This window comes from Podarcis erhardii, assembly GCF_964252035.2.
Source record: "Podarcis erhardii genome assembly, chromosome: 3".
Taxonomy (NCBI): Eukaryota; Metazoa; Chordata; class Lepidosauria; order Squamata; family Lacertidae; genus Podarcis; species Podarcis erhardii.
The window spans coordinates 93,055,109-93,080,143 of record NC_138507.1 but is presented as its reverse complement, the minus strand read 5'-3'; the positions used below and the strand labels follow the sequence as shown (position 1 = coordinate 93,080,143).

Sequence of the window (25,035 nt, the reverse complement as noted above, 5' to 3'; positions counted from 1 at the left end):
GCAGACCAGAGTGGAACCCACATACCCAAGCAGCTTGTCTGCAATTGGCCAATTGGCAGGCAGCCCTTAATTCACTTCCCAGGCCAGAGTGGAGCCCAAACTAGGAACGCACCAGCCTGGGAAAATCCCCTGATTGAGAGTCCCTTGCCGGATCATGGTGGGAAGAAGCGCTGTCACGCAATGCCACCCAACCATTTAAGGTAAACGTTCTTCTCTATGAGGTTCCCTAAGAACAGGACATTCTGGCTGTCTACACACCACACATTTAAACCACTGCCCTCCCCCCAAGGAGTTCTGGGGACTGTAGTTTCGTAAAATAGCTGTGAATAGTAGCTCTGTGAGGATTAAACTGCAGTTCCCATGATTCTCAGGGATCTGGGTGCTTTAAATGTGCTCCAGATGTATGGTGTGTATGTAGGCGTCATCTTTAGCTAGCTCAACAGTTCACTGACTCCAACGTTGTCCCTATGACCAATTTTAAACTACTGTCTTTCCGTCTGTCTCCCAAATTCTGACGTACTACATTCCAAAGGCAGGAGAGATCATACGCCTTCTCGTAAGCCCCTGATCATCCATCAGGTTAGTCACTACTGTTACCATAGCAATAGGCCCCATCACAGTAATCAACACAAGTGAACTCATAACAATACCAATGTGCAGCGGCAAAACAACAGCAAATGATAGAAGGAAGACCTTGCAGATCACAAAAGACTTGTTTTTTGTGTTGTTGTTGTTTTTAAAAAACATTTACAGGAGCTTGTAGTCAATCAATCATCCTTTTAGGATCAGTGCTGGCCTACCACTAGGCAGTGTGAGATAATCACATCAGATGGTGAATGATGGGGGCGGGGGCATCCTTATACACAATTCTTCTTAGTCCCCTAGCCATTTCCCTTTGTAGAAGATCAGCACAATATGGGCCACTGGCCTATTATACATCACCCAGCCAACTGCCCTCAGGCACACTGGGAGACATTGCCCAGTTGTCAGTGTTGAACTGTTCTTCAGCTGGCAGTCCAGTCATCATCTGTACTTGGAATGGGTGTGTGTGTGTGTGTGTCAGTTTGCCCTTAGCCTCGGGGGGGGGGGGGAATACTTTGGGGTAGTCATCCTTAGGATTAAAGAGGGACCTGCTTTGTATAATGTATTAGGTGTATTCCATTTGGTTTAAGAAATCCAAATTTCATTTCTCTTCCTATCTCCACTGTGCACGTGTCTTAGCTCATACTCCAGGGATGTCCATTTTAGATGGAAGAGCTTATTTCACAAACAAATATGAAGAACAATTCCTAGGGATGGAGACGCTCCTTCATGAATACAGCGTCAAAACTGTTTAGGGCTTTGAAGGTCAGCACCAACACTTTTAATTGTGCTTAGAAATGTACTGGGAGCCAATGTAGATCTTTTAGGACCAGTGCTATGTGGTTCCAGCACCCAGTCTAACAGCCACATTCTGTATTAATTGTAGTTTCTGAGTCACCTTCAAAGTGCATTGCAGTAGTCTAAGCAGGAGATAACTGGAACATGTACCACCCTGGCGAGACAGTGGGCAGGCAGGCAGGGTCTCAGCTGGCATACCAGATGGAGTTGAGAGACAGCCACCCTAGACACAGAGTTGACCTGTGCCTTCATGGACAGCTGTGAGCCCAAAATCACTCCCAGGTTACACACCTGGTCCTTTAGGGGCACAATTACCCCATTCCAGAGCAGGGAGTCCCCCACACCTGCCCTCTTCCTGTCCCCCAGAAACAGTACTTCTGCCTTCCTTGGCAGTAAAAACACAACAATAATAAATTTTAAAATGAATGTGTGGTGGTTACTCTTTCATGACATTTTGAATTGGCTGCTGAATAGAGCTCCAGCACTACCATAATCAATTATAATTGAGGTATAAGGCATTTCAAAACACACACACACACACACACACACACACACACACTGCCATGTTTTATATACTTTAAACATTCAACATGACCCACCGAAGACAAAACATTTGACTGCATAATAACATTTGATCTTCCATTATGGAAATTATTTTTCAGCTTCTGCCACTGGTCAAATACTGCAATATTATCTACTTTCGAATTCATTGTCACTCTACAGTTATTAAACATGGTTGCCATGGCGTTATTTTATACAACACTGTAAAATGCTAAACCATAGACAATAGTGCAAAAGACATTGCACTTACTGAATACTAATACAGAGGATATAGTATTTCACATTCCTAGTGCAATTACTAAAATTTCAGTAGGAGGAATGGAAGGAACACATTCAGTCTGCATTCTATGCAACCTACACTTTCTTGGAAATATGTTCCAATGAAACAAATGGGTGTTTCTTCTGAGAAGGCATACATAAAATTGGGCTGCAAACAACGCCATGAGTTCAACAGTTTGATTACCATAATTAAATGAAAAATTAAGCCACATTCCAACCCCAAGCCCCCAAAAGAGGACTTTCTTTTGTTTGTATAAATTAGGAAATGCTCAACTGAAATAACAGTGTTAGAAAGTATGGCCTTTGTTTTCCAAATGCAGCTGTATGATTTTTCAGAAATGCAAAATATACAGAGAAAATAAGCCACGTTTCTGTAAATAGCTTCTGGCTCCAGCTGCTTTAAATTGATTCAATCTGTCTATGTTACAGTTCTCATAAATGTGTGTCAACATTTTCCAGCCCTCCATGCAACAACAGTTTAGACCGTTGGTGTCTTATGATGAAATAAAACCCTAAATGACTTGGGTCCCAAATATTGGAAAGAACGCCTCATCGCATACCAACCTGCTCATTTGTTAACAGGCTGCAAGAGAAAACCTTATTAGTGGTTCCCTTGCCAAGTGGCGTTTGCCATGCAGAGACTTAGTTTAGGGTTTTCTCAGCAGTACTACCAAAAGCATTGGTTACTGTCCATAGGTATTTATGGATATATGATGGAGTGAGAAAACTGATGAGCTGCAGATACAAGCAAATTAAAACATTACGAAGCTTTATGATGTCCTTAAGGAGATTATAACCCACAACCCCATGGTTCTAGACTTATTATAAAGTTGGATGAAACCACTGCCATGACAAACAGAGATGGGCTAATTGTACTTAATACAATAAGGACTCGTTTGCAGTTTCATTGTTTGCTGCCCTGGGCTCCTTCAAGAGGAAGAGGGGGACAGAAATTTATTAAATAATACAAATCCATGAGTGATGAAGCTATACAGCAATCATCCCAGCAGGATGTAAATCACCTTATGGCTCCCAAACCTTCTGTAGCTGAAACAGAAAGAAGTCATTAAATAAAATGAACGGAAAGGCAACGGATCCTAATAATACCATTCCAGCTGAAATCCATAAGGCTGAAGGCAAATATCTTGTTCAATGGCTTGGAAAACTTTCTCAGCACACATGGCATAAAAGGAGGATGCCCCAAGTGCATTAAAAATGCCTCTGTTGTTCATCTGTGCCAAAGGAAGGAAGCATTCTGGTCTGTGATAATGACAGAAGGCTTTTGGGATTAGCTGCAGCTGGAATGATCCATCTTAGCATCATGCATAACCACTTCTTGTCAAATTTTGCTAAGATGCTCTTACCTGGTAGTCGACATGGTTTAGAAAGAAGTGCATCTTTGCAGCAAGCCCGCAAACACAGAAAACAATACATTAATGGCCTAGTTCACACACAACATTAAATTATAGATTATAAATAGGATGCGGGTGGCGCTGTGGTCTAAACCCTCTTGGGCTTGCCGATCAGAAGGTTGGCGGTTCAAATCCCCACGATGGGGTGAGCTCCTGTTGCTCTGTCCCAGCTCCTGCCAACCTGGCAGTTCAAAAGCACACCAGTGCAAATAGATAAATAGGTACCACTGGGATGGAATTTAAACGGTGTTTCTGTGCGCTCTGGTTTCCGTCACGGTGCTCCGTTGCGCCAGAATCAGTTTAGTGATGCTGGCCACATGACCCAGAAAGCTGTCTGTGGACAAACGCCAGCTCCCTCGGCCTGAAAAGCAAGATGAGCGCCACAACCCCATAGTCACCCTTGACTGGACTTAACTGTCCAGGTGTGATGGCCTGGGAATCCGATTCAGAGGCTGAACCGGAGGAATCCCAGCCTGCACAGGAGTCCCCGCCTCCAGGGCCGGCTGAGCTGGGGCAGGGCCTTGATTCTGAAGCGCCTGCACCTGTGCCGGATCCTCAGGAGCAGGCACCAGGTGAATCCACTCTGGCTCCGGAGGTGGTTGAGGACTCAGTGCCTGCAGGTGAGTCTCCCCCTGGGTCCAGTAACCCTTCAGCCTCTCCTGAACTGCAGAGGCTCAGGGCAGAGAGGCGAAGGGAACTGGTTTCTCCCAGGAGGAGTGCTCGCTTAAGGCCAGGAGAGGTGGGTCTCCTGGGGGCCGGGACCGCCCCTGGCCTCAGAGAAGATAAAGGCCAGTCAGCCCGGTCCCAGGTTGTGGGAGCAACGTCGTTGAAGAGCTGTTTCGGCCAACATCCAGTCCTGTTCCCCCAGAGTTCCTGTCCTTGCCCGGCTTCTCGCTGTGGACCCCGCTTCGCCCGTGGAGGACTGTCTGCTGACCCTCAACTCAGGTCCTGGACCTCGCCCCACGGTAACTTCCCCCCTGGACCAGCACACCAGGGGTCCATTACCTTTTAACCTTAAATTATAATTTATTAAAAAGTGGCTTAGTGTTATGCTGAACCCACCAAATAAATAAATAAATAAACATGAGGCTTGTGCGGGATAGTGATTCAAGAGAATGCCTTCTTCCACACCTAAAGGTGGGTCCAGATGGGGCAGCCACACCAATACACTGCTTCAAGCTTGGGGCAGAGGAAAGCTCACCCTTAACTGGGCTAGGGGAGGCAGTTGAGGTTGCACAGTGACTCCTACCTTATCCAGCTCCCACACAGCTCATAATTTTCACTGCTGATCTTCTGATAATAATGTTAATACAGTAATGGCCTGATTTACCTCCATATTTGTGAATCACCTCTTTATTCTGGGCAAGGGCACAGGAGACCATTTCAGGGAAGGCAAAAGCAGTTTAAATAAAGACACTTAAAGGAACAAATAATCACAATTCATTTCATCTTCTTTATATATATTGCTGCAAGCTTTTTAAAATAATCCCATGATAACTCTTTTAACAGGAAGCTCAGCCTGAGGAGCAAGCAATTATTCAATGCATGGATTCAAAACAACGTGTCAAATAGAAGCAGGCTCAGCTTTTCGCATTGTATCAGTTCCTAATCAGTGCTGTTCCATCACACAGAACAAAAGATTATAATAATGTAGGATTTAAGACGATGGCCTTTACTAATAGATTGCAGTGCTGAAATCAGCTTCTATACTACCCAGTGAATTTTTATGGCTCAGCAGAGATTTGAATTTGAATCTCCCAGGATCTAACATTCTGTCTGCTTGGCCTTACTGTGAATAATTTAATTGATATTACTGATTGGTTTCGTGTCTTACATGAGATTTAAATTGATTTAGTATCCACAAGTTGTACATTACCCTGATGTGTAGCTATAGTTTGAAATGTAGGGACTCAGCTGCTAATAAAACGTTTTAAGTGTGTTTTAAGTGCAATATACAATGTAACACTAGGTGGCGATGGTGAGCCTTACGGAAAATACAATGTATTTAAAAAATATGCTTTAAAAAAAGCATTTTCAGAGCATTTTTAATATGTGTGTAGATTCCACCTAGATTGGAAGGATAGATTTAGTTGAAGGGAACATCAGACAATGGATACAATTGAACCTAGAATCCCACAGATCATCAGATGTCAAAGAAATAAACAACTACCTGATGTTTAGAAGACTTCCCTGTTTAGGGAAGTTTTTAATGACTGATGTTTTAATGTATTTTTAATCTCTGTTGCAAGCCGCCCAACCGATGGGCTGGGTACAAATAAATTATTATTATCATTATCATTATCATTATCATTATCATTATCATTATCATTATCATTATTATTAGATACTAGTTCACTGTTCACTGCTGGCTGGAAGAAACTGCAGGCAGTGTGGTGTGATTTTTCTCTCCCATTAACAATTTCTTCTTACTGGACTTCCGGGTTAGCGCCTCCGGTAATGGCTGAATTCCTCTGATCGGGAGGAATTTGCCTCATGGAAATCCGGGTCTGGCCGCCACAGCGAAGGCGGAGACCCACTAGAAATCACAGGCGGGTGAAGCCTGTGAACGTGGGATTCGGCTGGCACCTTTTGCGCCTCCCCTACTCACGGGGAGACCCGGTTTCGGGGATCCGGAGTGACGTGGGGTGAGCGGCGCGGTGCTTCGAATTGACTGCTTCTTCCATGGAGCGAAGCCACATAGTTGTTGCCGGAGAGCGCTGACTTTTTCCTGTGGACAATTTGATCTTAAAGCAACTACCCGTGAGTAGAGCTGAGAATTGGATTTTTAAACGTCTTAATTTGGTGCCGAAACGGGGAGGTCTAAAACAGGAAGTCCACCTTCCCCTTTTGTAAATAGATTGAAGCAATGAGGATGCAAGCTGAAGTCTCGGAAAGCCTATTGTAAAGGACTAAATTTCCATCAGTAAAAAATACTAAACCCCCCTTGGTGGCAGGAGAAGAGGGGGGAAAGTTTTGGACTGAGTATACCTGCAGGAGAGAGCGAACAGAGTTAATATACCACCGCTCCGATCCTGGAAACGGGCTGCCAACAGGACTGACCGTGATTAGAATGTTCACTGACAGTTAGTTAAATAAGAGGAATACATTGTTTCCATGGTCTCTGTCTGCATTTAAAAAGGAGTAAAAGTAACAGAAAATTGAAACTAACTTTATTGTTTGAATTGAGTTTAAAAGGACTAATACAAATAGAAACTGTTTCCCTCTAGAGGAACTGTTTCCCTCTAGAGGAAGCTTTTGAAACTGTCACAAGAGTTGAGCTGGGGGAATCTCCAGCTGCAAGATAAAAACCTGTGAGATTCTGGGGACCTTGAATCGGTTAAGAATGTTGACAGAAGAGGCCTTAGTGGATGTATTATGCAAGATAAGTGACTCATTGGAACAGCTTCACAAAAAGGTGGATGTGGTAACCACCAAAATTGACAATTTGGGACAAAAAGTGAACACCAGTATAGAAACTATTCAGAAACTAACACAGGAATCTACTTTGACATGGCAAACTGCGGAGAAGGCTAGGGAGAAAGTTATTGCCATTGAACCTAAAGTAACACAATTGGAGAGAGAGAGTCCCAGCCTTACAGATGCAATTTGATGATCAAAAGTTGATGCCTGCTATGATTGAATTTAAAGAAAATCAGATTTCGAGAATCAGAGCCCTACCTGAACTGGAGAAGGAAAGTTTGATAGATTTCCCTACACAGGAATTTGATGACTTTGGGGACCGGGACTTGGGTCAAGAAGAGGTTAAAACTGTGAGGGCTCTCGGACTTGGAAGAGGAGGGAAAAAAGAGAAGAACAAAATAAGAGACTGTTGGAAATACCAGAGGAACTTAGAAGAACAACAGTCAAGAGTGGAAATTTTGAAAGACGTCCTGAAATACCTTTCGGATCTTAGATTTAACTACGGAGATTTGGTTGCCCTGTTGAGAAGGAATAAAATCATCTTTAGGTGGGAGTTTCACCGAGATCTACCCTTTAGCCTCGAAGGAAAGAAAATGAAAATAAGATCAGTGGAAGATAAAGTAAAGTTCATGTATAAATATGAAGAAGACTCGCAGAAGGGACTTGGAAAAGAGTTAAGAGCATCGGACAGAAGATCACCAGGTTGATGGACTATAGGGAATTGGCGGATATGACTGGCAGAATCCGGGACCAGGGAGAAGAGTCGGTGGAAGAAGATTGGAAAAAGTTTAAAGACTATTTATAAAAATATTGTAAAATTAATGAGTGTTAGAAAAATGTTGGAAAGGAGCTATATGGCTTTAGTAGAAATGTTACAAGGAATTAAGTACAAATAGATTATTAGAGTATTAAAGGGAAAATAAAGTTAAAATATGTTAAGACAATTATATATTAAAGGGAAAAATAAGGTTAGAATATGCTAAGATAAATTACAGGACAGAAAACAGAGGAAGATGGAAAGGAATTGCTGAAACAGTTAATTAAAGTGGAATACAAAAAGGGAGGTGTGAGGAGGTCGTTGAAACAAGTAAATGAAAGTTAAGATACTGAACTTATTAGATGTGTTTTAAATTGTGTTTGTTTGGTTTTGTTAATTTAATGTTTGGGGGTTGGTGTTGTGTGGTGTTTTTGTTTTTGCATTGTATTGTTTTGTTTTGTTTAATTCTTTGTCTTTCTTTTACAGTCTTTAAAATGTTAATAAATATTATTTTAAAAAAATATATATATAACAATTTCTTCTTACTTATGAAGTCCAGTAAACAGACAGATTATTTTTCTAATCTTAAATATTCAACTATCTGCATTTCTGCAGCAATCTGCAAAGTTGTTTTTTTTTAATCCTCATTAAAATTCATCGGCATTTCAGCGCAACTTTCTCCTAATATGAGCATTTTTGTATGCCGATTTGACCAATATCCATATTTTTGCATGCAATTTCTGCAATATAATACAATTTGGTACGTGATTTTCACTAATGAATGCATTTTGTGCAAACTTTCCTCGCACGTTGTTGCACATGGGTCGGTTGGAGAACTGAGTCGCAAAATTTGCAGAGGTGTGGCTTTGGAAGGGTAATTGTGTTTCAGTTTATGAATTGGTTTGAAACCTGCAAATTAGGTGGCTTCTCATCAAAATGCAAACAAAGTGAAATTTCTTCCTCATACCTGCTTGTTAATCAAACTCAACTTGTGAAGTCAGAGGAATGTTGAGCAAGCTGCATCTTAAATATAAACACCATTAATCTTTCTTCATGATTAAGTTAAGGCCAGCTGTAGCTACTTCTTTTCCTCTGCTGTTCCACATTAGTCCCGCAGGAATGTTGAAATGGTCGATTCTGTAGAGCTGGCACATGTCAGTATTTGCTGCTATATCTTTAATGAAACTCCAAAGCTAAAATAATGCCTTGAGATGGCAAGGTCATCAGTAGCCCTGTCAGTTTATTTTAGAAGAGTTTTACTTCATTGGCTGGCACTTTAAGGCAAATGTCAAGTCTAATAAGGTAGAATATTTTAAACTCAGAAATATGTGGTGTTTATTTGAACCTTGCATCAGTTCACTATATGGCACAGCTGTTTCAAATGGCAGTCACTGCATTCAGTGTTTTCTTTATTGAATGTAAAAAAATGTAAGCTCTTTCCTGAGTTTTCAGCAAAATAAACAATATACAATTATTGTGATGCAGATGCTAGGAAAAAGAAGTGGGATAGACAGTCAACGCTGCTGATTTCATAATTGTGAAAACATTAGCTTTTCATAGTACAGTGGTACCTCTGGTTATGAACTTAATTCATTTCGGAGGTCTGTTCTTAACCTGAAACCGTTCTTAACCTGAGGTACCACTTTAGCTAATGGGGCCTCCCACTGCCGCCACCGCCCGATTTCTGTTCTCATCCTGAGGTAAAGTTTTTAACCGGAGGTGCTACATCTGGGTTAGTGGAATCTGTAACCTGAAGCGTTTGTAACTCGAGGTGTTTGTAACCCGAGATACCAGTGTATTTGTACATTATCATGGAACATGAGACAAAGGAGGCAATATATATTTTCTCAGCTAGCTGAACCTTCACTGGCATTTTACATCGGAGAGGATTTGTATCCATATCCATAGTCCTTTTAGAGCAATCATAATTTTAATTTCATCACTATGAACCCTAGCTGTTCATTACTATTCTGAATTTGCTATGCTTTCTTTGGGCCTCTTTTAATCCTTTCTGTATTAGCGATCAAATGAGGTGTTTTATTTCAGTTTCTAGTAAAACCTCTTCAGGAGAAAATTAACACGGACCATATATTGCATTAAGATGAACTATATTTCAAGAGACTCAACACACTGATAAGTACCACATTAACGGTGTAATCCAGTGCATGTCTACTCGGAAGCAAATCCCACTGAGTTCCTTCCAGGTGTGTAGAGCCTGCACTCCTAGGCATACTTTCTGAAAGTAATGCTTATTGAACACAAGAAAACTGAGCCTATGTATACAGGACTGGACTGTGTGACTATGTCATATCATACTAGCTGTTTCTCTCAGAAATGTTCCAGGACATATTGGAACCAGTTGATGCAACATGCTGTATGCTGTCCCTAACTGGAATTTCAGTTCTGGATGTTATCCTGGAATAGCATCCTTTCTGAAAAGGGGAAAAAAGAGCATTAATTCCCCATAATGTCCTTTGCAAATTTAGACACACTCTTAGAGAAATATTAATACCCTTCAAGCTTGCCATTTGATAAAATGAACTACTTCCCCAGGAGTACATTCCAGCCTGACATTCGAACAAGACTAGAATGATTACTTGCGAGCAAATTTGCTTGAGGTAGATGCTGCAGCCTGCTGCTGCAAATGGATATTTACTTGTGAGCCTGTTTGCTGACTGAAATGACAGCCTGGAATAGATATTCACAAGCACATTGTCCCTCGTTGCTGCCATTTGCACATATGCACTGCAAACGAGTGAAGAGCAATGCAGAAGAAAATGAGAAGCAAGAGACACACAAATACCCATCAAAACATTAAAAAAATTAACTGCCACAGAAGGGCTTTTGTGCAGGCGTGCCTTTGTAATGCAAAATCTATTTTGAAATGGGAAACCTAACTATTATTATTCCCATCCATCGGTATAAAAAAGAACCTTTATGCTGGCACTGGGCCTAGTTAGCGCTGACATTATACCGCAATCCAGTGAGCAGCACAGATGTTGCACAGTTGACAACCACTGATATTAATCCTACCTGAAAGTTGATATCTCCTAAATAGCTCTGTATTTTATACCTGCAAGTCTTCCGCTCCCAGAACTCAAGACACACTGCAAATGAAAAATGAGTCACCTAACATCATGCTGACATCAGGAGATTGACATATTGGTGACCGCCTGTGAAAATGACATGCTGAGGGAGCTCATTGTCTGACCCACTGGCCAGATCATAAGTTCCACCATGCCTGTTCTAAAAAAACACTTGGGATTAGCCATGTTCATGCAGTGCTGCAGAACATGACATCCAAGTGTTCTCAAGGAACAGTGACACTAGGGTGGGCTTAAACCTTGACACAATCTCATGATGGAAATCAAACACCGACTGTAATGGGAGTGGCTAGGTCTAAGCCTATGTGAAAATAACAGGTCTCCTTCTCCCTGTACAAATGCAGCCATATACTTCCAGATGTTCAAGGGCTGATTGTAGTTGTTCATTTGAAAGAGACAAACACTTTTGCATACTGGTAGGCATTTACCTCTTCACTTATTGCAGCCCATATTCTACCAGAATTCCAGTACTTAAATCAGGTATTAAGGCCCTGCCCTCATGGGCTGCTATCTCATTTGCTGGTGGTATTGCACTGACAGTGATACAAGGATGCAATGGACAGATATGCTAGTTCATGTTTGGAAACTGTGTACGTGCAGCTACTCACACAGAGTCAATTAAGGTTTGGCAGACAGCCAGAAGGCAATCTGAAGGAGTAAGTCTGCCTGGAGATAACAGAGACATGGAGACCGCTCCCTGATTGGTCAAGCTCTCTCAAGGGAGTGATAATTAATGGCCTACTAACTGTTGGTTCAGTAGTTCGTGAGTTCAGAGTTCTGTGTCAGTGTAGGAGTTGTGAGTCGTGTCGGAGAGAGCTAGCATAAGATCTGTGTTCTGATCCTGTAAATAGTCCACTGTATATAATAAACACCTAACTACAAGTTCCTGGTTCCTGCTTCGTCTATCCTGTCTGCAGCCAAGTCGCCAATTGCTTCCGTGGATTCTGCATGTAGTCTGCTAGGTCTGGCTAAGGTCCTGCAACTAGTCAGAAAGGTGCGAAACACCAAAAAGGTTTTGCCAACATTGAGCATCAGAGTAAAAGACTCCATCAGCTCCAGCTCCCCAAATGATGTCTGGAAAAGCAATCAATTCTTCAGAATTTCCCATGTTATCTTCAAAACAGGTTTCTAAAAGTATGCATGGAGTCCATTTATAGCCTGCCTTTTTTCCATTATTGAACTCAAGGTGGCATTCAAAGGGTCTCCATGCAAAACACTGACTAGACCTTGCCACACACACACAGTGCATTTAAAGGACATGCCTTCCCCAAATAATCTCCAGAGTCCTAATATGCAGAGCTGTAATTTCCAGCACTCTTAACAAACTAATTCTTGGGGGGGGGGGTTTGGGGGGGGGAGTTGTGGGCTTTAAATAAAAGGTGTGTAGACAGCTAGTCAGTGACAGCGAATGTTTGTCATTTTCAGCAGAAGTGGGTTTAAATCACTAATGTATACAGACCACATTCATTTTCTTTAAGAACATACACCTTTAATACATCTTAGTAAATACTTCTCAACAAAGCTGTAATTACACATTCACCAGAAATGCAACTATAAGCTGAAATGAGAAAAGACTGAAAGCATGCTTTTGTTTTGCTTGGTTTTCTTTAACCGACAAAATATGTAAAATATCCTTAAAAATTAGTATCTGTGTCACTGTGACACTTGGTAGTTAAGAAATTTTTGGAGCTTGGATTACTTCTGCAGCATCAGGGAAACATAAGGAGCCTCTGCTGTGGTTGCTATACCAGTATTGCCCTGCCTGGAAATTTGTGCAACGCCACAATGTGAGCTCTTTCCACACGGGTAAGCAAAACTAACAGAGTCAGCCTAGCACATGGCTTCTCACATTGACTTGCCAGAACAGGAAAGAGCAGGGGTAGGCAACCTAAGGCCCTTGGGCCGGATGTGGCCCAACAGCCTTCTCAATCTGGCCCGCGGACGATCCAGGAATCATCATGTTTTTACATGAGTAGAATGTGTGCTTTTATTTAAAATGTTTCTCTGGGTTATTTGTGGGGCATAGGAATTTGTTCATCCCACCCCCACCCCCAAAATATAGTCTGGCCCACCACAAGGTCTGAGGGATGGTGGACTGGCCCACGGCTGAAAAAGGTTGCTGACCCCTGGGAAAAAACAATGATACTAGTATAACACAAGGAGGACCAATATATTTTTTTCAGACAGAGACATACCTAGGCTCCCTTGTGCCCTTGGCAAAGAGCTGCATTGGCGCGCCCAGCCCCCCATCCCTTGAAGAGCAGTGGGGGAGCCACCTAGAGAGTGCACAGATGGGCTCCTAGCCACTCCTAGCTAATAATAATAATAATAAATTTTATTTATACCCTGCCCTCCCCAGCCAAGACTGGGCTCAGGGCAGATAACAACCAATAATAAAAACAAGCTGATTGAAATACAACTTAAAAACAACATTAAAAAATACAACATTAAAATACTGAAACATTAAAATATTAAAATGTAGCCTCATCGCAGAAGGAGAAGGAAAAGAAAAAAGAGAGGGAGGGAATCAAATTGGCTCCAAGCCAAAGGCCGGGCAGAACAACTCTGTCTTACAGGCCCTGCGGAAAGAAATCAGATCCTGCAGGGCCCTGGTCTCATGAGGCAGAGCGTTCCACCAGGCCGGAGCCAGTGTTGAAAGCCCTGGCTCTTGTTGAGGCAAATCTAACTTCCTTAGGGCCCGGACATCTAGGGTGTTGCTATTTATGGACCTTAAGGTCCTCCGTGGGGCATACTGGGAGAGGCGGTCCCGTAGGTACGAGGGTCCTAGGCCGTGAAGGACTTTAAAGGTCAAAACCAGCTAGACTGAAGAGGCACTATTTTTGTGCCCCCCCCAACCCGGGTTTATGCCCTTGTCAGGGGCCAACCTGGCCAACAACTGCTTCCAAGGAGGTAGAAATGGAACATAAATGAAAGTGTTTGAAATTTCTCAAGAGAGGGAGGCACAATTGGTTCTATGTGCCTTATGTTGTGCAAGCTCAGCTGACATGACACCGAGAAAAGGGAGGGTGGGAATCTTGGTTTTAATCACATTGTTCTAGCTTGTAGTAAAGCTGGCTCCAAACAGCCTGCTTTTTCACTCGTTCCATTATAAATGCATGGCTGGGGCCTCATTTCTGATAATAATACAAAGGTCCCCAACTTGTATTTGAATGGGACTGTTCTAACCCTACACAGCTTTGATTCAAGCAATGCAGGCTTGGGAAAAGTTTTCTATTCAGCAATCTATTGTAGCATGAGTGAAAAAGCCAGCCGGCAGAGGAGGGAGCATCTACATTTAGCAAGTGGTTTACACACATGCTCCTGGCTGGTGGGGAAAGAGGTGGTGAAGTCTTTCTGAAAGAGTTTTAATTTACGGTAGTTCAAAAAGCCACGGATATAACAAAACTTTTGACAGGCACTATTTTATGAGAAACTGCACCTGCCAAAGTGTCTTTTTGTGACTATTTTCCAGAAGAAGTAAACATCAGCTCCCAAAATGTTATAATAGCTGTCTCCTCCTTTAAATCTCTGCATCCATGCCTTTTTAATCTTAATTGCATGAGGTTTGACAATTTGTTTATTTCTAATCAGGCAGTTAACAAGCCTTGTGGTCAGGTCTACATTTGTAAAGAACAACTTACTGTGCTCTAAGAGTTCAACTGAAAAATCCAGAGCTTTGAATTATGTACATTTGACATTCTTGCTTCTTAGGTATTCATTATCTTGTCCGTTTCTCTCCAGCCCTTTTTAATTTTGAAAGTAGACACCATTGAGACATTTTTTGTCATTGCAGTTTCCTAGCAACACTAAGCTACCTGTTGTCATCTCGGAAGCAGGGAGGGGGTGTCTGCTGTACTGAAACGCTTTCATGTATCATTTCCCTTCAAATGGATACATTTGTGGCTAATTATGTACTTTTGTTTGATTCCTGTAGTTTATGTAACAGGAAACTGGAGAAATAGTTAATTGAGTACTGTATAAGGAACGCAGCTTCTTTATTTGTCATTATTATTTAACACTATACTTTTAAATTAAATGAAGACCTGTTAATGAGTGACTGGAGATAATTTATCCATGTTGGCATCTTCATCTGACATGACAGTGACTATTTCCTCTCCTGTCCAGTCCATTACTGACACAAGACCTCGAGTTAGCACATCCATTGCCACATTTGCAAACATAAAAGGGGAAGACAGGGGCCTTTGAAAGTGACCATTCATTGCCCAATATGGCTGAGACAAGTTTACTCATAAATAAGTTTGATTGCATGATTGGAAACGATATATTGGGCACAGAGTCAACTGTTGTATTCCGATCCTGCCTTGCAGATTCAAGTTTCCCCTCTTGGGGTAGCACCTTGGACTATGACCCTAAACCAGGTAAGTCAGGAGTTAATTCCAGGAAGTTCAACAGGCTTTGCTTCTCTGTTTAGGTTGCTTGAGCAGCTCACCTGTGAAGACTAGGATGCTAGGCGGGCTTCCGTGGGAGGAAGGAAGCCCCTGCGGACACACCTTCAATGAACCCCTTTGGGCTGCCAAAAAGACACACCTGGGTGCAGTCTGCAGGGAGGAGGCAAGGCCCTCCTTCATGGATTGTATGCACAACATCCACTTAAAGCGCCCCCCGCCCCAATCCTGGCACTCGGAGCTCTCGCAGGGGTCACCTGCCACTTTATCGGCGCCCCTGGAAAACTGAGGCGTCCCCTTCCTGTCTGATGCGGGAGGGAGCTTCTCTCAGGACACACCAGGATCCAATTTGGGTTAATCTGGTTCAGCTGGACCTAATTGGGGCAATCCGGTTCAGCCCTTTGTATTCTTCAGGGAGGATAGCTACAGACTCAACTGGTCCTCAGTTTGTGAAGAGGCTGCTGCTGGGGCGTCCAGGTTGCTGAGTCCACCGCGAGGATCCGCAGTAAGTGTTGTTTTTTTCTCCCCGTGCTCTGCAGTGGAAATATTATAGCTCTGTTTGCTGAACAGTTTCGCTTTTTATTCTTGAAAATTGTGAGTTCCTCTAATCTCCATCCGTGTCAAACTATGGGAGGTGCTAGTGAATGTGGCTTGGATCTGAAATTGGAGTCCATCCGAGTTAGCTGTTTATCTAACCACTTCCGCAGGTAGAGAGGTTTGTTGGATGTGGAGTGAGTTTTCCTGCTCTAGCTTACAGCCCGTCACTCTTTAAATTCCAACTTACTTTCTCCCATGGGTTCTGTAGGGGTTGAGAGGATTGGGGAGGGGAGAAATGGGGAGCTGCCTCTGAGACTGGGGTATTCTGGTTCATGAAGGCGGTTGTGTGTGAGAAGGGAGTGGGGGTGTCTTAGGGAATGTGGGACAGGATGTCTAGGTGGCGTGGTCCATTGTGGTCTAGTTGACCCCATCACTCCCCCTGGTGAGTGTGACAAGGAGGGCAGTGTGTGAATATGTGTACAGGAGGAGAGGCTGAGGCACTGGAGCTGTGAGGGCGGTCCAGGTTTTACCCCCATGAGAAAAGGGGTGTGGCTTGTTGGCAAGATAGGGGCCCTATATTGGCATGAGGACCCCCGGATTGAGGATCTGTTTGTGGAGAGGGTTCCCGGAAGGGGTCCCAAGAATGAAAGAGGGCAGAGGTAATGGACGAAAGTGCCAAACAGCTTGAGGTGATACAGAAAGGTGTGGTTTGATCTTCCCATCAACAGCCGCTCAAACTCACACAAAAAATGTGCTAGTTAAAGAAAGGGAAGATCCACAGCGAAACAGACACATTGGGAACCTCACATATGGTACAATTTAGTTCAGGTGCCTTGGACATGACTATTTAAGCAGTATGTAAAATGTCTAATTAAATACCATGTATTGATTATAGATCCCAAAGAATATGGGAAGTAAAGGTTTGTCCATCTGTTTTCATAGAAGCTAGAGATAGCTGTGAGGCTCCCAATATGCCTGTTTGTCCGTGGATCTTCCCATTTTTTATTAAACTAGCTCAAACTTTGTGCACAAACTTACAAAAACTTTAAATGTTGAGGTGACCTGGATGCACCTTTGGTCACTCTTTCCTGTTCTCTTTGTCGTCCTTTGCAGCACTGCCGTTCTGTGACCCGCAGCAGAGGGTCTTGCAGCACTTTCCACCTGCACACCTTCACTTGAGGGATCAAACATGGTGTAGTGGCAGAATCGTAGCCCTCAGCTGACTCTCCGTTATCGTGAACGCAAAACCCCCCTCCAAAACTTGAACAAGAGGCAGCCTGCACGCCCTTCCTCCACTCGTCTGGATGCGACCCTCTTGCAGCTTCAGGTGTTTTGCTAGGGTCGCCCACTTCTCATAGGTGGGATGCAACAAAAGTTGTGACGATTGCTACGAGGTAGGTAAAAACCAAATGGCCAGTGCCAGTTTGCCAGATGGAAAAATTCCTACCAGGCCCCTCAATGGTGATCAACCGAGGTCCATAGCAAGGCCAATGCTGAAACCTGAAAAGAGGGAGGGAGGGCGGGAGATCCAGAAAGGCAAGCCAGGGGAAGCTCCTTGGCTCGCACCAGAGTTTAAATAGCTCCAGCCCCGCCCCCCAGCCAGCCGGATTGGCCGGCCAGGCCAATGATGTGGCTGGGACCTCCTGATGACACAGGATGTTCCCCATGTCCCGACACCAGCAGGAGGCCATGCGGTCCGACCGCAACCCTGCCCCACCTGGAAGCAGAGTGGATTTGGGGTGAAAGCTCCATTGAACTCAGTAGGACTTCCTTTTAATTATGCAAAGGACTGGGCTCCATGACTAAAAATTCAGATTACTTTACTAGCTAGTGAGCCTATTGAATAAACTGTTCAGAAATACGCTATTACTGTCAGATCCACTCTGTTATATATTGCTTTGGGTTCTATGCTGAGTACGTGACAGCAGAAAGTGAGAATCTGGCCAGAGAAATCTTATTACGAATAATCCTTTGAAGAGAAGACTGTGCTGTGCTATTTTTATGGTATTAATATGTTAATGACTTCAAGGCTTTGCTTGTATATTAAGAGGGGAAATCTGAATACATATTTGTAATGCAGTGGCATAAGCTAGTGGCAGAATAATAATGTACAGATATAGCATTACAGTTAAATACTGATATCTTAATGTTCAACTGTTGTCATTTCATTATTTTTCATTTTAAAAGTAGCTAATTTATCTTTTGTTTTGCATATAAAAATGGTTTTTCATAATAGAGTTGTGGGATTCACATACCTTTGTATGTTGGTGAAACATTTTTTAATACCCTCTCCCAATGAAAATTATTTACCAGTATTCTAGGCCTTCAGTTTAAGATCTTGTTGAATGCATACCCAGCTAATGAGATACATGAGTGTAAGCAAGGCTTTGGGCATACACCATTGGCAGAATAAGGAACCACAGATGTAAATCAGTTGCTCATTCTAATGCACATCTAAATATATGGATTCTGTCTGGTCACAATGCACCATATTTCAATATTATGTGTATTCAAATGTGCATCCTGATTCACATCCTGTCTTTTTAAAAGTCCAACAATATCTAGATCAAGGCATGCCATTTAATCATATCTGTAGTCTTAATGGTGAACTTTTAACCTTGCATGTAGCAATTCTGTTTGAGCTATAAATTAGTAAGACTATCCTATTTGGACCGATTTTCAGTGGCCATGGGCCAATTTTAGCTCAAAAGATGTTAAAAGGAATTCACATTTTGTACTATTACCAGTAAAATTTGTCACTTCAGCCTATTTGAAAACTAGCAGTGCAATTCCAGCTTTTTATTCCCTTTTTAGTCATAATAATTGGACCCCTGATAATTCAGGACTTTAACCTTGTATTGGGCCATTCTGAGTTAAACTGTTTATATCTTCAGTGGAATACTATATTCATCCATGGGAGAACCTGACTCACAGCTTTGTACATTAAATATGACCTTTCTCTTGCTACTGGTGGCTAAAGAAGCTACCTTTGTGAATAAAATGTCTTAAAGCTTCCATTTATGAGGAAAATGTTCACATTTATTCAGCTGAAGTTACTGTTCTCCAGTCCTCAAGAGGATTAACTAAATTGGTAACAATAGACTAACTCCTTCCTCTTCTTTCTGGTTTGATGAAGTTATCACATATCACCTGGGACCGAATGTGCAGCACATGATTTCTCTGTGGGATTTTAGCTGATTGAGTGTGATGATATGTATCTGTACATTCCAGTTTCTTGTCTTTCTGCTGATAACCTGATAACCTGCTTAGCAGATACTGTTCTAGATTATTATTAAAAGTTAGAAAGCCACACTGCCATTCTGAATTAGTTTCTTTTTATAAAGCATAATAATGTGCCCTTCTGTTATACTTTCCATGTATTCCACAAGTACATTCTATTGAAAAGCTGTTTACAACATGATCCAGCAGACACTAAGGACATTTAAGTCTTATTGAGTTCATAGAGAAAGGATGTGCATAACTTTCACATTAAAATACATGCAAATTAAAAGTACTTAGTTTTGACTAGATCATGCCCATAATCTTTTTAAAAAGCAGCTGACAGATACAATCTGTAGAAACGTTTATCCTTTTTAAATTAACTTAAAGCAGTCATTTATATGAAAGTTATTTGTAACAAACTTTTGCCTCAACTCCTTGAGATGATTGCAGATTAAAAACTGAATAGGCAGACTGATAATTGCAGTTTTTGCTGCAAAAGACTAACATGACTACTCCACTGGAATGAACTCCGTCTGTATTTTAAGGGATATATTAAAAAGCGTTCACTCTCTTGACCGTATAAAGATGGCTCCTATTTGCTTTAACGGCATATGTGAGCATAGTTCCTTAGTGTGACATTTGTTCCTGATTCATCCAGTCAGGCTTGATTAAAATAAATGCCTCTGCAAATTTCATATTTGGACTTAAGCATTTCAGATTAACAAATCAAAGATTTGTCACTATTTAAATCTTTGGAATGCCCACATGAGGATAAACCAAGCATGGATTAACCAGATCTGAGCTGACTTTTTCATACTGTTACAGATTCCCAACAGTCTGGGAGTTTAGATAAGATGACCTTAAAAATATACAATATTAGGTTACTTTAATTATGGACATTTTTTACAGTTTATAAGTCACTAGTATGTAAGTACTATCTATATATTAAGGAGTTAAGAGAAAATTTACACATGGTTTCATTTGTGAACCTGGCTAGTCATTTACCACCTTCTTTGTATACCATCTACCACCTTCTTTGTATACTGCAAGTTACAAAGATCTAGAGAGAGATCTGGAGAGAGAAACTAGAAGTGTGAACATTTCCTGGAATTGCCCTTTGCCTGCTTCCATTCACACCAATAAAGTTGTGGCCTTTCAACCCATAAATGAGTCAACTGAACTTATTTTCATCGCTGTGAGGGGATGCGGAGAGCACATTCTGCAATTTCTACACAATTACCGTAATATTGTGTTTATTATAGTGGCATGGGTGAAATAGGATGTTTGGTTTCCCCCCCACCTCTTCAGTCAGTCATGGGATAAATAATAACATTCTATTCTATTCCTGATCTTTAGGAGAGAGTTCCTATGCTGACATAGTCAAAACAGCAGCCCCCATATGCAAGAAGGTCTTGGAAGATTTGGGGAATCTCAAGGAATCTCAGGGAATCTCAAGGAAGTGAGAGCTGGACCATAAAGAAGGCTGATGGCCAAGAATTGATGCTTTTGAATTATGGTGCTTGAGGAGACTTTTGAGAATCCCATGGACTGCAAGAAGATCAAACCTATCCATTATTATGGAAATCAGCCCTGAGTGCTCACTGGAAGGACAGATCCTGAAGCTGAGGCTCCAATACTTTGGCTACATCATGAGAAGACTCCCTGGAAAAGACCCTGATGTTGGGAAAGATTGAGGGTACAAGGAGAAGGAGACGACAGAGGATGAGACGGTTGGACAGTGTTCTCGAAGGTACCAACATGAGTCTAACCAAACTGTGGGAGGCAGTGGAAGACAGGAGTGCCCGGCGTGCTCTGGTCCATGGAGTCACGAAGAGTCAGATACGACTAAATGACTAAACAACAGCAAGGTTTGCAGCAGTACAGAATATATTTAGAAAGGGGGAGGGAAACCGTAAAGAAAGGAGAAACCTGACAAACAACATGGATATTGAGAGTGCACAGTGGAAGTAGAATGTTGACTGACTTTTGGGTGGTATTGGGTACCAGTGATTCCAGACACATGTACCCAGGCGAACTCAAAAGTTTCTAGCAAAGTTCCTGCCTTTTCTCAGTTATTTTAAAAATGTTTAAAATTCCGTAAGAACTCTTACATTCCAAAGTAAGTGCATTTTATTGTCCATATTGCAAGGTAAAAATTGCTGTACTCGGGGTAGACAGCCCTGCAGTGTAGTTCACACGAAGTACTGCAGGTCAGGTGCTAAGTGGTTTATAACCCTGCAATGTTGTTCAGAAGTGTTAGACTCCAACTGAACATTGGGCTGAAGCTGATACAGTACTGTACAACAACCCTGCAATGTTGTCTGTTGCTTTAACACCCACATTGCAGGCTGGGCTGAGTGCAGCACACTACAACTCTTCAATGTGGCACGCTTGTTAATATTGCAGGTCAGAGATAAGGCTGAAGCTGGTTTGGATTTCCAGTCAAAAATACCCCATACCTCTCAGATACCAACAAAGGTTAATTTACTTAAATCTCTCATTCAGACCTCCTCAGCAGGCAAAAAAAAACCCAGCTGCACGGAGAAGTCTCATGTTCCATAGCCATGCATGAAGACTGGCTGCACTTTTAAATGCCCAAAAAGTGAATTCAAACCATTTACCGTAATCAGAAAGCCCTTATACAAAGTATGGGCAAATTATCGATGGCTACTGGAACCAAAGATACCCTGGTGGGTGTCTCTGCTAGAGGTATTAGTGGTAAAAAGAATAAATATGGAAAAGAAATGGCCAACATACCAACCATTACTAACGAAAGAGCAGGGGGTTGTAAAATTAAAACCATACGAAGAGATTAAGGACTATTGCAATAGTTGGTTACAATATTATCAAATAGTGCACCTGTTTAACCAAGATAAAAAAAAGGTTTTGAACAGAAAACTTCTAAACTGCAAAGTGAACTACTGCAGTCAAATAAAAAAATTATATTGAAAATGTACCACCTACTCCTTGAATGGGAACTGAAAGATGAAGTAATAAAAGAAACAACGATAAAGTGGTCACAAGATCTGGGCAAGAGAATACATTTAGATAGGTGGGAAAAATTATGGAGTGTTGAATAATGTATTTGGTTTGATAATTTGTTACGTGGAAATTGAGCAATAAAAAATAAAAACGGTCCAAAAAAGAAAAGAAAGTGATATAAATATAAATTGGCTGATGATTGTGCTTGTAACTTGAAATATTTTGAATGATTGTGGTTGTAAGTTTCTTTAAGTAATTTTTTTTAAAAAAAGTGATTTCAGAACTGTAATATTTTGATATTTTAATGTAAAAATGTGAAGCAGCAATGCAGTTAGATTCAAAGACCTAAGTCCCTGTTCCAACATTTGTTTTCAGTCTGGTCTGCCAGTCACAGGTTACCAGGGCTGGTCCACCCATGAGGCAAGGTGAGGCAGCTGCCTCAGGTGTGGAGATGCATAGGGGCAGCAGATCCCAATGTCTATCTTTATTCCCCCTTTGTTCCTGATGTTGATCTTCACTCGCCCCTCCTTCCCTGGCTCTTGGAACTGATGTCTAGGAGCCACAGTGGATTCCACTCACGCCCTTGTAGGGCGGCCAATCACATACGGAGAAGGGGGCGGGGCCTATTTCTACCGTTGGAATAACGGTCACTTCCTTCATCCTTGGTGGGGCGGGTTTTGCCAGCTGGTCCCTCCCAGAGCAGGGGTGAGCCCTTCTGCCCACTGGCCTGGTCACTAGAAAGAGACTCAATATTAACGAAGCCATTCCTAAGGAAGGAGCAGCCGCGAAGAGCATCTATTGTTTCCGTACCGGGGAAACACACGACCCCTTCCTTCTCTCATCACCATCTTTCGTAGGTCAGTGAGAGGAGAGGGACTGGGAGACTTTCCTCAGGTTATGTGGGGTGAGAGAAGGGCGAAGCATTAAGGAAAATATTTACAGGCTTCTCCCCCTCCCTTCTCCTTTGAGGGAGGCATGTGATCCTTGATAAAGTTAATTTTCTGAAGAATTTATCAGGGGGCAGGACAGCCCCCTAACTCCAGATCTACTTCCTGCCTTCACCGCAGGAGCAAGGCTATTGCCCTGCTTCTCTGGGCACAGCAAAAAACCCAACACCATCTTGGAAGGGATTTTTTCCCTTCGTTTTTCCTTTTCCCCTGTTTGTTCCTGGTTCCTTCTTCCCGCTCCCTTCCTTTATCCCCGCCAGGTTTTCACTCTCCTGGCTCCAGAGACCTCTATATTCCTTCCTTCCTGCTGCTTCATTTCTATGCCTATTTTTCCAGGCCTACGACCTTTTTGGAGGCCTTTGGTCTTCTGTAGCCTCGGAAAGTGCTGAAACATATAGTACCAACATTTGCTTCTGCAGTTCAAAAGCCAAGGTTAAAAGCTGTAAGGGAGAGCTTTTTAAAACAGCAGGGAGATGGAGGTATTTTAAAACAGATTCTACTTTTTTGAATTTCTGCCTGTTTTGCAGGTCTTTTAAATCCAAAAACAAATGGGAAACCCAACAGGACAGGTTGCCTGCCTAATGTGACTCGATGAGAAAACCAAATGTTGTAAAGCTTAAGATGTTTTATGTATTTTTAAATAGATTCTCATGTAGGTTCGCTTGCACCAGGGTTGAAGCTCCCTCCCCCCCCCCCATAATTTTGTACAGGTATTGTATAGAGATAGGTCAAATAGGTTAGGGGTGTATGGAGCACTAGCCTTTTAAAGGCAGGCTGAGATGTAAATAGCCTGAGTCAAAACAATAGTTTTTATCATATGTCACAGATACTCTGCAAGCTCAGTGTAAGTTTTCAGTTATGGCCATTTGAAAAATATTTTTGTTTTAAGGTATCTCATAGTTTCACAGCTGTGTAAATTACCAGCATAAATGACTTGTAAGAACATAAGTGCCAACTCCTAGGGGCCAAGGTCCCTTTGGACCCCCCCCCCACAAGTTGGTAGGCATTGCTGTGGGTGTAGCCAGGGGTTGGGGTGGGGAGGTGCCCCCAACTCAAGTAAATAAATAAAAGTACTTAACTAACTGACACCCCCCCAATAAATTGTGGGTATGCATGCACAGCATTTTATTATTGATTATGCAGACCCCCCCCCCATATTTTATTCAAGCTGGCACCCTTGGTCATTGTTATTCTTATCTAAGATACATATTTTAATAAAAATTATGATAAGCAAAACCTCTGGGGTTTTTTTTTAAGTTGCCACTATAAATGGGGAGTATAATTTCTTCTGGCGATAAAGAAAAATATCATTGAAAACAGGTTGCCACATTTCAAAAATAATATGATAACTCTCTTGGCAATAGGACCAAAGATACCAATCCAAGATGGATAGAAAGAAAAGAGGACGTCAAAAATCACTGGTATCTCGTCTCCAGCTTACACCAGAGAATACTAAAGTACCACATATGGTTGAAGGAAAGTTTATTAAGCCCAAACAAGCTTCTATGGAAGATGTGAGACCACTGGCAGTGAGATTCTATCATTTTTAAATTTGTACACTGAGTAGCAGTTGCTTGTTAATTTCTAGTGTTTTATAGTATGTTCTTTTAGTGGCTTATCTGGAAACAAGCAGTAGCAATGCATTTAAAATTAAGGTGTTTTAATAGTAAGTAAAGCAAAGCTAGTTCCCTTGCCAAATGTAAGATGTTACAGTAACTGATGAGACATAAGCTGGAGTTTACCCTGCACAAGCTGAAATGGATTTGTGTGATTGGACCATCTAGTGGAATGGTATATAATGACTTGTAATGAATTGTACTATTCATATTCCAGCTGTAGTCTTTCCTGGAGAAGATGAGCTGCAATGTCTTCTATATCGACTGCAAGATTCAAGTGGTCTAAAATATGGCAGACTGACTTTTGTCTGGTGCTCACAGGTTGGAGCATATAACTCCAACCTGTGAGCACCAGGCTTCACTAGCTTTCTTTTTGTTTTCCAACACAATTCATAGTGCTGGTTCTAGCCAT

At 42.0% G+C, this 25,035-nt stretch overlaps 1 protein-coding gene across 12 annotated transcripts in view; it reads left to right on the top strand.

Moving 5' to 3' along the window:
* The first annotated feature begins 22,710 nt into the window (after positions 1 to 22,710).
* DNAH14 (dynein axonemal heavy chain 14) overlaps positions 22,711 to 25,035 on the top strand; it is a 137,439-nt gene continuing 135,114 nt past the window's right edge. For 9 of the 12 annotated variants that reach the window (XR_014155488.1, XR_014155489.1, XM_081857766.1 and 6 more), the window contains exons 1-2: positions 22,734 to 22,917; positions 24,372 to 24,536. Coding sequence is in view for 10 of the 12 variants with exons in the window: in XM_081857766.1 (XP_081713892.1) it covers positions 24,393 to 24,536 (144 nt within the window). In the remaining 2 variants the exon portion in view is untranslated. Of the gene's footprint in view, positions 22,918 to 23,417; positions 23,440 to 24,371; positions 24,537 to 25,035 lie in introns of those variants that run through there. The other 3 variants (XM_081857761.1, XM_081857765.1, XM_081857762.1) reach the window with 3 other exon arrangements.